Genomic DNA, 13,706 nt, shown 5'->3' on the forward strand with positions numbered 1-13,706 from the left:
GCCTCCTCGTCTCCCTGTCTCTGGCTCTTTTCTGGGCGAAGCCAAACGGGGAAAACGCCCGGCGCCATCATAATAACGCTTCCCCCGCTCACATCTCGGCTAAGCTGTCACTGGCTTCACATGACAAACAATGAAACTTCATCGGAGACCAGATTATGCCGGGGCTTCAATATGAAAAATTGTTCTAAGGGAGGGGGGAGGAGGAGGGGAGGAGGGGAGAGGAGGGGGAAATGGTGCAATAAAGAGAGGCAGAAGCTTTTGTCTCTTTCTCTCCGTGGCCTTTATCTGTGGGGAGGTGTGGGGATCTGCCGTCTTAGCTGCTGTCAGTGGTGCAGGGGGAAGACCTGGGGTAGTATGACCGGGCTTTTGGCTGCCAAATCGCCCTAACCCTCTTTAGCACTCCCCCCCTTCCTCCCCTCCTCCCCCTTGTTCCTTTTACTGTTTTAAAAAAAGAAGAAGAAGAAGAAGAAGAAGCAGCTTAGGACGCCACATCTCTCCCTCTCTCTCTCTCCCCGGACCCCGGCTCGTTTAAATTGGCCCGATAGGAAGGGATTTGGGACGGATGGAGGGGGGCTTAGACAAAACGCAGAGTGGAGAGGGAGAGGGCAGAGTCATCAGTGTTACAGTCAAACAGCCGTGAAAAAAGCCTACGAGGATGAAAAAGAACAAGAGTGCCATTTTATCTAACGCACATAAATCCTGTATAAATACTCCAATATGTTAGTTGGGGTATGAACATGGAGTCGTCCCTCCGCCGCCGCCGCCTATTCCAGCTCCACACGGATGCTGCTCTATGTACTTATCGTCCCTCATGTATGTGTGTGTGTGTGTGTGTGTGTGTGTGTGTGTGTGTGTGTGTGTGTGTGTGTGTGTGTGTGTGTGTGTGTGTGTGTGTGTGTGTGTGTGTGTGTGTGTGTGTGTGTGTAGCCGTCACTCCTAAACATTGACGGAAACCGTGGTTAAAATGGACGCTGGTGGCTTTTTTCAAATGCAGCTAATGAGCTCTGAAGTTGAAGCGTTGGGATTCGTCAGAGCTGAACAAATGTGGCTTTGACATTTTAAATGTCACAGGGAACGAAATTCATACACAAACAAAAGGCGCAGTCGGTGGCAGCAACAATGTCGTAGATAAACAGCAGGAAAAGAACAGAAATCCTGCTTCTATTCTACATTTCTGCCCCTAAAAACTCCACTAAGAGAGCAAACTGGGCACAGATTTCCTTGAACGATGGCGTCCCAGGAGTTAGGATGAATCAAACCATGAGGCAAAGGTCGTCTGCTCTACTGACTGAGGTGTTAAGAAGTGTGTGTAGGTCAGAGAGGACATCATCTCCTACCGTGGGCATTATAAGACACAGAAGAAGAGACACAAGTATGTAACATGAGCAGACATGCATGCACATCATGAACACACACACATACACACACACACCTACACAAACACACAGATCCTCTATGTAACTCACTGTGTTATGGGAGTGCCTGGATGTGTGTGTCCTGCTGCACTCTGGTTCCCCTCGGTCGGCCTGAACCCCAGGCTAGAGCCACACACACCATCGCTTCCTCTGGGATCTTCTACAAAACACACACACAAAAGGTATACACACACACACACACACACACACACACACATACTGAGGGTTAATAGTGAGCAACATCATTTTAATATGTTTTATGTGAAGCTGTGTGTGTGTGTGTGTGTGTGTGTGTGTGTGTGTGTGTGTGTGTACTTGAGTGCGGCTGTCTGCTAATCGGGACGACGTTAAGTGAATTGAGACCGGAGCCAAAAGAGTGACGGAGGGTGTGGGAACAGAGCTGAGAGGGAAACAGAGACAAATGTAGATATCCGTCACCAAACGCTGCATCTAACAGGCTTTAACCACAAAAGAGAAAGAGAGAGAGAGAGAGAGAGAGAGAGGGAGAGAGAGAGGGAGAGGTGGAAAAGTGGATCTTAAGATAAAGCTCTTGTCTCTTGGCCCACTGAAAGGCCCTGCAGTCACATCAGCCTTTGTGAGGGGGAGACAGACGAACAGGCAACTTGGCTTCTCCTCTTGGCAAAATGCTGCTCAAAAGGAAAGGAGATAGAGAGCGGGAGAGCAAGAGAGGGAGAGAGAAAAGAAAAACAGGCCTATCCTCTCACCCTCCTCCTCCTCCTCCTCACAAAGCCGTATCTATCCACATCAACACAGTTGTCATTCCGACAGCCATAAGCGATTTCCAGCGATGTTATAAAAAGGAAGTGTTGCACTGCCAAAGTGTGTGTGTGTGTGTGTGTGTGTGTGTGTGTGTGCTCAGGTTTGAGTGTGTGAGAAACTACTATCTGGGTTAATACAGAGCTCCTTGTGACCCTTTGATGAAATAATGAAAATAACAAAAGTCTCATTTTAAAGCAAAGACCTGCTTTAGTTGCCTGAACGACTGAAGTTGTTCCTCTCCCTGCACATGAATACTTCACTGTGACCGCCTGCAGGCATCTTACACTTCAATTATGTGTAATTTACTTCCTGCAATAGTAGAAGGCGTGTACGCCGCACAGTAGGGAAGTCACACTGACCTGAATCACACCTCAGTCACATTGTTTACATCCTATCCACTTTATTTATCTCTTTATTTCCCCTCTTATGTCTTCTTTCCCCCCCTGAACGCTTCTGCTTCTGCTTCCTCGCCTGCTTCCAGAGCTCTGAGTCGAGTTGGGAGACGTTGCGGCGCAGGCGTGTGAAGCCCTTGAGTAATTGTTGGCGGTGTCGGGCTACAAAAAAATAAACTTGATTGGACTTGAGTCTTATGGCTTATGTACAATAAGCTTCAATCAGAGCGCCGCATTAGTGTCACGTTAAGTTTCTAACTGACGGCTCCTTTATGATTACTGCAGCTATTAAGAGGCGGGGTTGTGGACAGCTTAGTGACACCCCGTCAACAATTAAGGTCGGCGAGATCAATCGAGCGAGAGACATCATTATCATCATCATCATCACGGTGGTCGGCGTCATCACATATCGGCGGTGGGGGCGCCGCTCTGGATATTAGCTCCGGTACAGTTAAGCTCTGCTAATGGCGCAGAGCTGCAGGCAAATCCGTCCCGCAGCATCGGCTAAAATGTTTTTTCAACTCATTTCAGAACTGGGAGAGCATGATGACGGATCGTGTGTGTGGGTGGATGTGTTTGCGTCGAGTGTTTGGCTATTTGCATAAAGAAACACACTGGTTTGATGTCATTTGCTATTTGCATAGGAAAATGCCAGACCGGGCCGGGCCAGTGGGGAGACACGGGATGCTCTGGATTCCTCTTCAACAGCTGATTGACATCAAACATACGACTGATGAGTTATTGCTCAATTAATAATAGACTGTATCTCACTCTTACTCTCACACACACAGACAGACACACGCCTCTGGGAGCTGATGGTCTGTCTCTGCGCTGTGTGAGTATGATTTTCATGTGTACATACAAACGCCCGGCATCTTGTGTGTTCAAACTCAAAGTTTGTCAAGAGAGTCAACAAAGGGTTACTGTGGCTGTGCCGGGGGAAGAGGTGTGTGAGAAACATGTGACGCGTCTACATGGAGCCAGAGTGGAAGGTCACAGGCCGCACAGCTTCAACCTACAGAGGCTGAAACTTTCTATAAACGCAGTTAGACATCTCAGAGAAATGGAGGAATGTCATCATCAAGTTTAACCAAGAAATCCTCATTCCGACGCATTTCTGTGTTTGTCCCGTCAGCCAGCAGAGGAGCAATACTTCCTCTGACTCATGACCTCATCGTGTCACAACACCACTGAATGAATATTTAGTTTTTGTTTGCTTGTCTAGCATATTCCAACAAATACTCTGAATTGGGTCACAGCCAAAACCTTAAATACACCAGCCAGCTAAACTGCAGTGAGTCACACACACACACACACACACGCACACACACGCGCGCGCGCGCACACGCACACGCACACGCACACGCACACACACACACACACACACACACACACACACACACACACACACACACACACACACACACACACACACACACACACACACACCTTCAAACGGAGAAAGAAAACCAGAATCAGGATCAAATTTGGTTCCGAGCTGAAACGACTCATTTTGCTTCACAGCTTTTCTTTTGGAATTTCTTTAATATTTATGTGTTTTCTTTTTAAATTTGCCGTGTTTGTATGCATGTGCGTGTCCTTGGGAGGCCGAGGCGTGTGTGTTAGTGCGGGACGACTGAGCCAGGGGCTGTGTGTTGTGTGTGGTTGTGTGTGTGAAATGTGAGACACCTGTTCAAGCGGAGCCCTCTGCTAGAAGCCAGCCTCTCATTATTTATAACTTGGCCTTTTTGCTCTGTTAATATGTTGCGTCTGCCCGCCTGATTGTTGACACACCGCTGCACTGCACGCACATACACACAAACACACACATACATGTGCTTGAACACACACCACTACGGATGTATACACAGTCAAACAGGCAAACACAGTGAAGAAGCATCCGTTTCACCAAAAACAAAAGGTGGCTGTGACATTCCCCTCCTCTGATGTGTGTGTGTGTGTGTGTGTGTGTCTCTCAATGGTTGTACAGTGTGAAATGCTAACAGATGATAGATATACAGTACATGCACTTGTTTGAGTGTGTGAGAGACAGAGATGTGCTCTATATGAGTATGAGAAGTATCAGCTTTTGTTCTTTCTCCTTCATTCAATCATTTGTTTTGCTCTGAATCAGCTTCCTCCTGCCACCTGTATAGTTTTGTTTCCGTTCCTTCCCCTCAAAGATTTTCCACTTTTCCTGCTTTCATCTTCTCCTCCCTCCCTCCCTCCTGTCCCTTCCTCGCTGCGTCTGCAGCGCCGTTGTCCAAGGATAGGACACGCTGCAGGTGAAGGAGGTAAATCATCGAGGACGTAATTAAGAGGCTTATGAGGAGGAGGAGGAAGAGGAAGAGGAGGAAGAGGAGGAGGAGGGTGCACCTTACCCATCACATTAGGAGGAAAAAAAACGGGACTTCATGCAAACAGCCCTCGCAGTTTCTCACACCCTTATTTTCATTCACACACAAACACACCGCGCCTCAGGGGTTTGACCTTATACTGTGGAGTTAAATACCTTTCTTGCCTCATCTGGTTGTGTCGGAGCACACAAACACACACACACAGACACACACACGAGCACACACACACCGTAACATAGCCTTGTGGTGTGTTTTAAGCAGCAATGAAGGACTCATCAGACATGTTCATTTTTCTTTACTCACCCGTTGGCCCACTGCAAGGAATTGTGTGTGGGTGTGTGTGTGTGTGTGTGTGTGTGTAATCAGGAGCTCGGCCTGATCCCCTCTGGTATGTGCTTTGGGGAGTGTGTGTCAAAGGGCAGAAGCACAGCCTGAAGTAACCACAAAAACTGGGCCCTCTCTGGTTTGCAGGAGAAAAAAAAACTTCAATGCCTTCAATGCATTTCATTAATTTGGACTTGTGGACGTTATTTTATGTCCAGTTTGGGAAAATAAACTTTACGTTCATTATTCATGGCTTCATTATAATTTTTTTTTCAGCCCAAATCTCCTGCAACCACGATTCTTGTTCTTGTTAAAATATGCGGAATAATAGAATTTGCTTTAGAATTTCGGGAAGTAAAGTGAAGAGTGAATGAAGACTGTGTGTGTGTGTGTGTGTGTGTGTGTGTGTGTGTTACCGGGGTCAGGCTAGTGGTTAAACGCCGTGATCACCGTGTTCCCTTACCGTCGGTGGCGGCGGCGGCCTGAGCCTGGATTTCATTAGCTTTCCTCTTTGCCACGTCTGCCAGCACCACCTCGCCCTTATCGCCGGCAACATAATGGAGGTCCTTTGAAGGTAAACGCAAGAAAGAAAGAAACACCAACGTTAATCTAAAATGAATCTAGGCTCCGATGACAATGGGGCTTTTTTTTTTTTTTTGGAAGGGTGGGGACGGCGTTTGGTGGGAGAGGGGAGACACAGATAAAGAATGAGCCGTTTGAAGGCCGACATGAGAGAGAGCACCGGTTGGATGAGACGCTGTTCCTCAAAAAAAAACTTTGAAATCAGCCTGCATGCCCCCCGCCCCCCCCTGCCCCCACCTCTCCGGTTTTGAACTGGGGAGGGGGGGTGCGGGGGGGAGGAGGATGTTATCTGCCACATTTCAAAAGTGGGAGAGGAGGCGAGGGACGGTTCACCTTTCAGAGATGTTGATATTCTCTCTTTATGGAGAAACGCATCCAGCGGAGCATATTACTATATCAGCCCGTGACAATATTGCACACAGTGTGTATTCTCTGTATCTCTGTTTGAGTCTGGTATGGCCATAAGGGAAGATAATGCGGCTAAATGATGTCTGAGGGTGGCTGATTCAAAGCTCAAGACTGCCACACTATTCATTAAAAGCCACGCTGCATCAGACAGCTTATCCTGTTTTAAAGGTCCACCACACACACACTCACACACACACGGCTCCAGTCATATAACACTGGAATAGGTGATATTTAGGATGTGTATGAAAGAAGAATTCTCATAAAACTGATGGCTAAATGAAGGAGAAATAAATGCAATCAGATTAAATTCAGAGAAGAACAGAATCGCACTTCAGTGTCCAGAGGAAGCAGGAAAGTCATCTTATATTAATTCTCCAGTCAGTCTTTGTCAGCACAACAGGTTAGAGAGATTCAACACAATCTCCATGGAGACGATCTATACTGGCACACAAGAATGAAACACGTAATATATAAATTCTTTTGTTAAATCTATTCTATTTACTTACTTATTCTGGCTATGATGAAATAGTTCATTAATAATCCTTATTGAGCACATTAAATGGTGAATAAGGATAAAATTCTTAAAATGTTAAAAAAAAGAAGAAACTGGTGATTTATGCCCTTGTGTTGACGACAACCAACAAGCCACTAATTCAGTTTTCAACACCTTACAAATATTATTCTCATGTTCGTGTTGCAGTAAGTTCCTGTTTGGACTCTCAGATCAAAAGGAAAGACAAGCAGTGCTAACAGTAACTGTCTTAAGGGCCATAAATCTGTCCCTCCCTGCTGGTCACTGTGACCTGACTGACACAAGCGTCTCCATGAAGCACCATGAGCCTGCAAGTATGAATCATCTCCTATTTTTAAAGTGGATGAAAATAAATTCTGATGCTAGATTTGAACACATTATTGAATTTCTGCGAAACATTTCAGGCACTAAACTCACTGAACAGAATAAACATCAATCAAAGCATCTAAAGGAGGGCTGCTCGGGGTCACAGGGTTTCCTCAGGCAGACTGCAGGGACTGAGGGCCCATCAAAGGATACAGCGTGTTAAGGAAAGTCTTCCGCCTCAGCGACATCACAGGGCCTCAGTGCCATGACTCAGGGCTCGCCATGGATAACCCTCAGCTGGCTAAAGGCAGCCTCCAGCAGAGCCTGCACCCGGCCCTAATACCTCCATAATGTAACCCGGCTTTTGTACCCCCAGAGGAAAAAAAGAGGGGGGGGTGTTGGTTTCCAAAAGAGGTGGGGAGCGGAGAGGAATTGAGGCACGGAGAGAGGGGAGGTGAGAGGAGAGGGAGAGGAGTATGAATGGGAACAGATTGGGTAATTACAGTGTGGTGCCTGCCCTCTGTTGCGAGGAGGTAGGAGGAAATGTGAAAATGGCCGACAACAAAATGGCCTCAAAAGAACCTAAATCGGCTCCCAAGACTGAGGTGGCTAATTCAGCCCCTGTGAATGAGGACATGGCCCCTCAATTAGATATCAGTGAGGCTTCCTAATTGATAACAAACACAGCGGCGGAAGCTTAAGCAGGAGAGGGAGAGGAGAGGAGAGGAGAGAAGAGGAAAACAGGGGAGAACAGAGAGAGAGAGAGAGAGAGAGAGAAAAAGAGTGAAAAAGAAGAAATAAAGGACAATCCCAAGACAGGTTTTCACATGTGAGAGAGAGAGAGAGAGAGAGCACGGCGGTGAGAGAGAGAGAGAAAGAGAGAGCACAGAACAATATGAACATTTGATGCCGGGGCGCTTTACTCCAGCTTAGCTCCTTATAATACTGTCTGAATCTGGACGGAGAGAGGGAGGGAGGGAGAGAGAGAGAGAGAAAGAGAGAGAGAAAGAGCGAGAGAGCAAGAGAAAGAATAAACAAATGAACAAACGGGATGAGAGAGAGAGAGAGCGAGGGAGAGAGAGAGGAGTATCAGCCTGACTAAGAAGGGATAACAATAATACTGCATATAAAACCATCAGATATTACACCTCTTATTCCCTGACGCTCAAACGCGACACTAATCTTATTTATATAAGAGCTTTAGGGGTTGCAGCGCACCAGCTAACCGCACTGATAAAGAGGGGCGTTTTAGGAGTGGGCCTTTTCTGGGGAGGAGGGGGGGGGAGGGGGAGGGGGGGATGTTAAGAGCCAGATATTGACTGATATTTGGGTTACCTCCAAATAAATGAGGGATTAGGCTAACTGACACACAACGGCGTTTATGACACATTTAATACACGGGATGATGTATGTTTGCAATATGACTGTGGGCAAGCTGTCAAACAGGATGAGCGGCTCACACCAGGGAACGTACAGGACCGACTCGCGTTTGTGTTTCAGGCTTTAAGCGCACAGAGTAATCGATGATTCAGAGAGCAGGGTAGAGGATTATGAAATGATTTGTCTATGTATACACTCTGAGTATGTGTGTGTCCGTCAGAGTCAGGTTCTTACTGTGAGAGAGACAAAAAGGAGAAATTAAAACTGCAAATTCCCAAACCGAGTTAATTCCAATTGGAATGAATTTGATTTGTACGTTATATTGCCATTTATATGATACTAACATGTGGTGACCTACAGTGTGTGACGATGCGCAGAAAGGACTGAGAATGTATCGCACATAAAGCTGCACTGTACTGCACAAGGCCCAAATTGCTTATTCACAAAATGCAATAAAGAAATAAGAGTACTGGATAAAGAGAAGTAAGAGAGAGATTAAAGTTGCCAAATAAAAGTCAAAACATTCTGTCAACAGCTCATTTAAAAATATCTGTAAAATGTTTGAGAGTCTCTAGAAACTAAACAATCAAATCTACACACATCGCTGGTGTGACGTCTCTACATTTTAAAGGTGCATTCTTCCTTTAAATTTGCAATCACATTTTCTGTCAACTCAAACACTGACAGAGAGAAAGCATGTAAATATATGCAGACGCGTGTGTGCACACACATATGTATTGACCGATTAACATAAGCATAATCCCTGGACATAAGTGCATTTGCTGAACATGTACGTAGGCGTGCAAACACACACACACACACACACACACACACACACACACACACACACACACACACACACACACACACACACACACACACACACACACACACACACACACACACACACACACACACACACACACACACACACACACACGTGAGTCCACACACATTTTCTTACACACCTCTTATCCGGGAGTGTTTGACTAAGGCTTCTATCAGATATGTGTTAAGGACTTAACATTCTAATAAAGCTAATTACTCATCTGAGCGACAACAATGAGCTTATTGCTAAAGACGTGCTATTTCTGTTCCTCCACCAAGCCCGGTGTGGGCGAGCCTGGACGTCAGATGGTGGGGTGGGATGGGGAGTGACGGGGGGGTGGGGGGGTGGGGGGGAGGCTGAGCCCGACAGATGCACGTGGCTTTGCCTTAGTGCTAACGTATCTAACAAGAACAGTACAAGCCCTCACTGGGGAACAAAAGAGCGGGCATCAGATTGGGCTATCACATAATTTGATTTAATTAACAAGCTACATCAAGAGCCAAAGAGCCGGGGAAGAGGAAAGGGGGAAAAGGAGGAGGGCGGTGGAGAAAAACAACTTGTCGCCAGAGTGGCTGACGAATGACCTAATTGGTTACATTATCAACTCATTATCAAAGGCTAATTAGGGAGCCACAGAACAGCAGCCATTATACAAAAAAAAAACCTGCAAATGACTCAGTAACCCCCTACCACCACCTCTGCAGACACCCCCTCACAGACACACACACACACACACACACCCCCATTCCTCCTCCCCCTCAATTTTGCCCCGACACTAAAGTGTTTCGTTTTAACAAAAGCTTTCTTATTTGGAAAGGCTTGGAGGGGTTCTATTGTTAGCCGGCAAACAATGGAGCTTGAGGGAACGAGTGGGAGGGTGATAGAGGGGGCGGGGGTGGGGGGAGGGAGATGGGAAGGGGGGGGGTGACATCATGCTGGGCAGAGGTGCGACGAGGGCAAGAGTGTTATCTGTGTGTGTCAATGGCACATTATTGAGATCGGTGGGTGAGTCGGACATCAGAGGAGGGATCAGGTGAAGGTGGGGGGGTGGGGCTGCCCTCATTAACCCCCTCCGCCTCGGCTCAATCAGCCGAGCGGCGGGTTAAAGCAACAACACAACCTAATTAGAGAGCGGGACAGGCCGAGGGGTGAAATGTCAATGTCTTCCTCGCTCTGTTTCCTTCTTTGTCTTCTTTTTTCCTTTTCTTTTTTGCGCGACGGACGTGCTGGCTGCTCTCTTCATCACCGAGGCAGCCGGACGAGGCGCTTGGACGAGTTTGTAGGGAGTTTGCTCTCTAACGGGCTCCGAGGTGGAGCGGTGTTATTGGCGGCGAGTGGAGCCTGGCACGCCGGTCGACACCACGGGCCTTGATCACCAGAGTGTTTCTGTTTTCTCTCTTAAATGAGTTTAAACAATTTGCTGCATTTGTCATATATCTTTCAAGTGACTCTGCTGCCCTCTCCTCTCCACTTTGCCTCCCTTGCCCCCACCCCATCCCCCCATCTCCCCCTCCCCTCCCTGCTTTCAAGGTCCACAGGCTCAACTCCACCTTTTCAATTCGCCTTCCCAGCAGCACTACTTAGTGAGGAGAGAATTGGAACCACTGCTATCAGTGTGATTGAGGCAGTGAGAGGTGTGTGTGTGTGTGTGTGTGTGTGTGTGTGTGTGTGTGTGTGTGTGTGTGTGTGTGTACATTCGTGTTTGTGTGTCTGTATTAATGTCTAGGGTGTTGGTGAAGCATGGAGCAAAGGGGGCCCCATGAAAAAGGGGGTCAAACACATAGAGGAGCATTTCAGCGTGGAGTGGAAGAAAGAGCGAGTTAGAGGGAAGATGAGAGGAGGCGAGGAAGGCTGGGCTGAGGCCACGGAGGCTGTGAAAAGATAGGGGCCCATACTGAGATCACACCTGCTCTCTGACACGCACACACACACAACACAAAATGATGGAAACAGGCAAGTGTGTAATAGTGAATGAACACAATTAAAGAGGGTTATAAAATACTTACTGCAGTAAAATTCTAGTTTTCCTCACAAACTGCAAACTAAAGTTAATAATCTGATTTTATGATGGGAGTTGCATTATTCTGGACTCGTTCTGTTTTGATCTGGGCTCATAATAGTGCTTAAAGAGATGGAGCGTACTGCTTTTCTTTTTTTTTTTGCAACAAAGCACTTGAAGCTAAAGTCTGCGAGCTGCTCACCATGAATAAGTCTCTGTCGTCCATATCTACAGCCAGGAGGAAGGCCTTCTCAAAGCGCTGGTGTCTGCAGGGAAAGCAAAGAAAGGATATTACTATACATTCGCGGGAATATCATATTTACAAATAAAAATTCTAAAGTAAGAAAAAACTGTAACATACAGCTTAAGAAATATTTAGACTTTAGAATTCATAATCATTTTTTTGCAAGTGAACTCTACTTAATGCTTTGAAAGGGAGGTTACAGGCAAATTACACACCCACACACACACACACATATATAAAAACCTCCCAAACTCTCCCATTTACTCACACGCAAGTAAACATTTGCATACAAAACTGTCAATAACTGAACAGAGGCGAGTGAAAGCTCTTTCTATAAAGCAGAATTAGAGCTGGGAGACAGATAGACAGCAGTATCTCCACGGACAATACGCCTCAACTTTCCCTGTGTCGAGCAACATGAAACAAACAAAGACAAGCAGCAACTGAAGAGTGTGTGTGTGTGTGTGTATGTGTGTGTATGTGTGTGTTGGGCGAGGGGGGGGGCTCCCTTCATTTTATGTTGATGGAGAGAAAAAGAATGCAGGTAGGTGATAAGAGAGGAGATGAGGAGGGATGCCAAATAAGGCTTCAGCTCTGCTACAAAGGGAGAGCGAGTGAGAGGGAGATGATTGCCGGATGGAGAGGCGAAGGCAGCGGTGTGGGGGAACAACAGGGTATATTTCAGTCAAACAGCCGTTTCAAAAAGCCTCTCATGGCAGGAGGCAAAATGAAATAACGGTCTAAACAGGTGCGAGCGCCGCGCTTTGCCTCCTGAATTACTTAAAAGTGTGTGTGTGTGTGTGTGTGAGAGCGATGAAACTGAATAGCTATTTCTCTATGATTGTTAAAATACCACCAACAATACCTGTTATTCATCTGTATCACTCTGTTTCATGATTCTGAAGACTGTTATTTTATGTTGTGAGAAACAATGTTCTGTTCAAGCTTTAACTCCAGAGCTGCCAGACTCTGACCTCTGACCTTCAAGAGGAGTTGCAAAAAGCTAAATGTGTCCCTTGGGATGTCAAATTAGTAGATATATATATTTAAGTGCAGGGGGGGCGGAGTTACCTGAGGAGGTGGTGAAAGAAGCGGCGAGCGTACTTGCTGATGGGATCCCTGTACTCCAATATCACCGTGTCAGAGAGGGCGGCAGTTGGGGCATAGAACACACCCAGGGCTGCTTCCAGTTGGGCTGGAAGGAGGACAGAACACACACACACACACACACACACACACACACACACACACACACACACACACACACACACACACACACACACACACACACACACACACACACACACACACACACACACACACACACACACACACACACACACACACACACACACACACAATTGGTAAATTAACGATCCAACCAAAGAAGTAGAGTTTCTCAGATTGTCTTTGAGAAAACAGGAGTCCCAAATTAATTTAACCCAAAATTTGTATTTTATTCCAAAATTATAAGTCTAGTGTGGCTTTTTCTGAACTAACTTCTTCACCAAAGACTTTGCCTTTTCCCCCAATAAAACGTGCGAAGGCATCAATTTATTCTCTTCCACCTCTCTCATTGCTCTTCTTTTTTACTTCAATTATATAATCTTCTACGGATTATTCTGTCGCTCTAAAGTTAAACAATGAGATTAGAGATTAGAGAGGAGACTTCAGTTCCACAGCAAACTCTTCCTCTGAGAAACACCCATTAGAGCTCAAACCTCCTATCTGCAGTGCTTGACCCTCACCCTCTCTCTCAGGACTCAGCTCCAGCCTCAGGAGGTGGTTGGTGATGGAGCTCAGGCCTCGGTAGCACTCGTATCCCGTGGTGCTCCAGTCCATGGCCTCCAGGATGCCCAGAGCCTCTCTGACCTGGCCACAGCGGAGCCTCTGCTGCAGCAGCTCCTCTGGCCCCATCTGGCCCCCGGTCAGAGCCCCTGTGCAGCAGAGACACAGCTTAGTTTAGCATTAGAAGACGCTACGATATTCAAGCTCAGTAAAAAGAAATAATCACCTAAAGAGAAGAAGTTGGACATAAACAAACTTCCAATATTCTCTTTTCGTTATTAATACACAACATAAAAACTATGAATATATACCCCCGTCTTTCAATGTGACCGCTGAAATAGTATTTTATGCTTTACTGCATTCCGGCGAC

At 46.5% G+C, this 13,706-nt stretch overlaps 1 protein-coding gene across 2 annotated transcripts in view; it reads right to left on the minus strand.

Moving 5' to 3' along the window:
* wdpcp (WD repeat containing planar cell polarity effector) overlaps positions 1-13,706 on the minus strand; it is a 49,241-nt gene that overhangs the window by 2,223 nt on the left and 33,312 nt on the right. For both annotated transcript variants that reach the window (XM_076160474.1, XM_076160475.1), the window contains 5 exons: positions 13,297-13,485; positions 12,620-12,743; positions 11,507-11,570; positions 5,732-5,834; positions 1,467-1,575 (listed from right to left, as the gene is read on the minus strand). In XM_076160474.1, the coding sequence (XP_076016589.1) occupies positions 1,467-1,575; positions 5,732-5,834; positions 11,507-11,570; positions 12,620-12,743; positions 13,297-13,485 (589 nt within the window). The remainder of the gene's footprint in view (positions 1-1,466; positions 1,576-5,731; positions 5,835-11,506; positions 11,571-12,619; positions 12,744-13,296; positions 13,486-13,706) is intronic.

Source organism: Genypterus blacodes, unplaced genomic scaffold (assembly GCF_046128005.1).
Source record: "Genypterus blacodes isolate CSIRO-AG114 ecotype Tasmania unplaced genomic scaffold, CSIRO-AGI_Gbla_v1 ptg000105l_1, whole genome shotgun sequence".
NCBI lineage: Eukaryota > Metazoa > Chordata > Actinopteri > Ophidiiformes > Ophidiidae > Genypterus > Genypterus blacodes.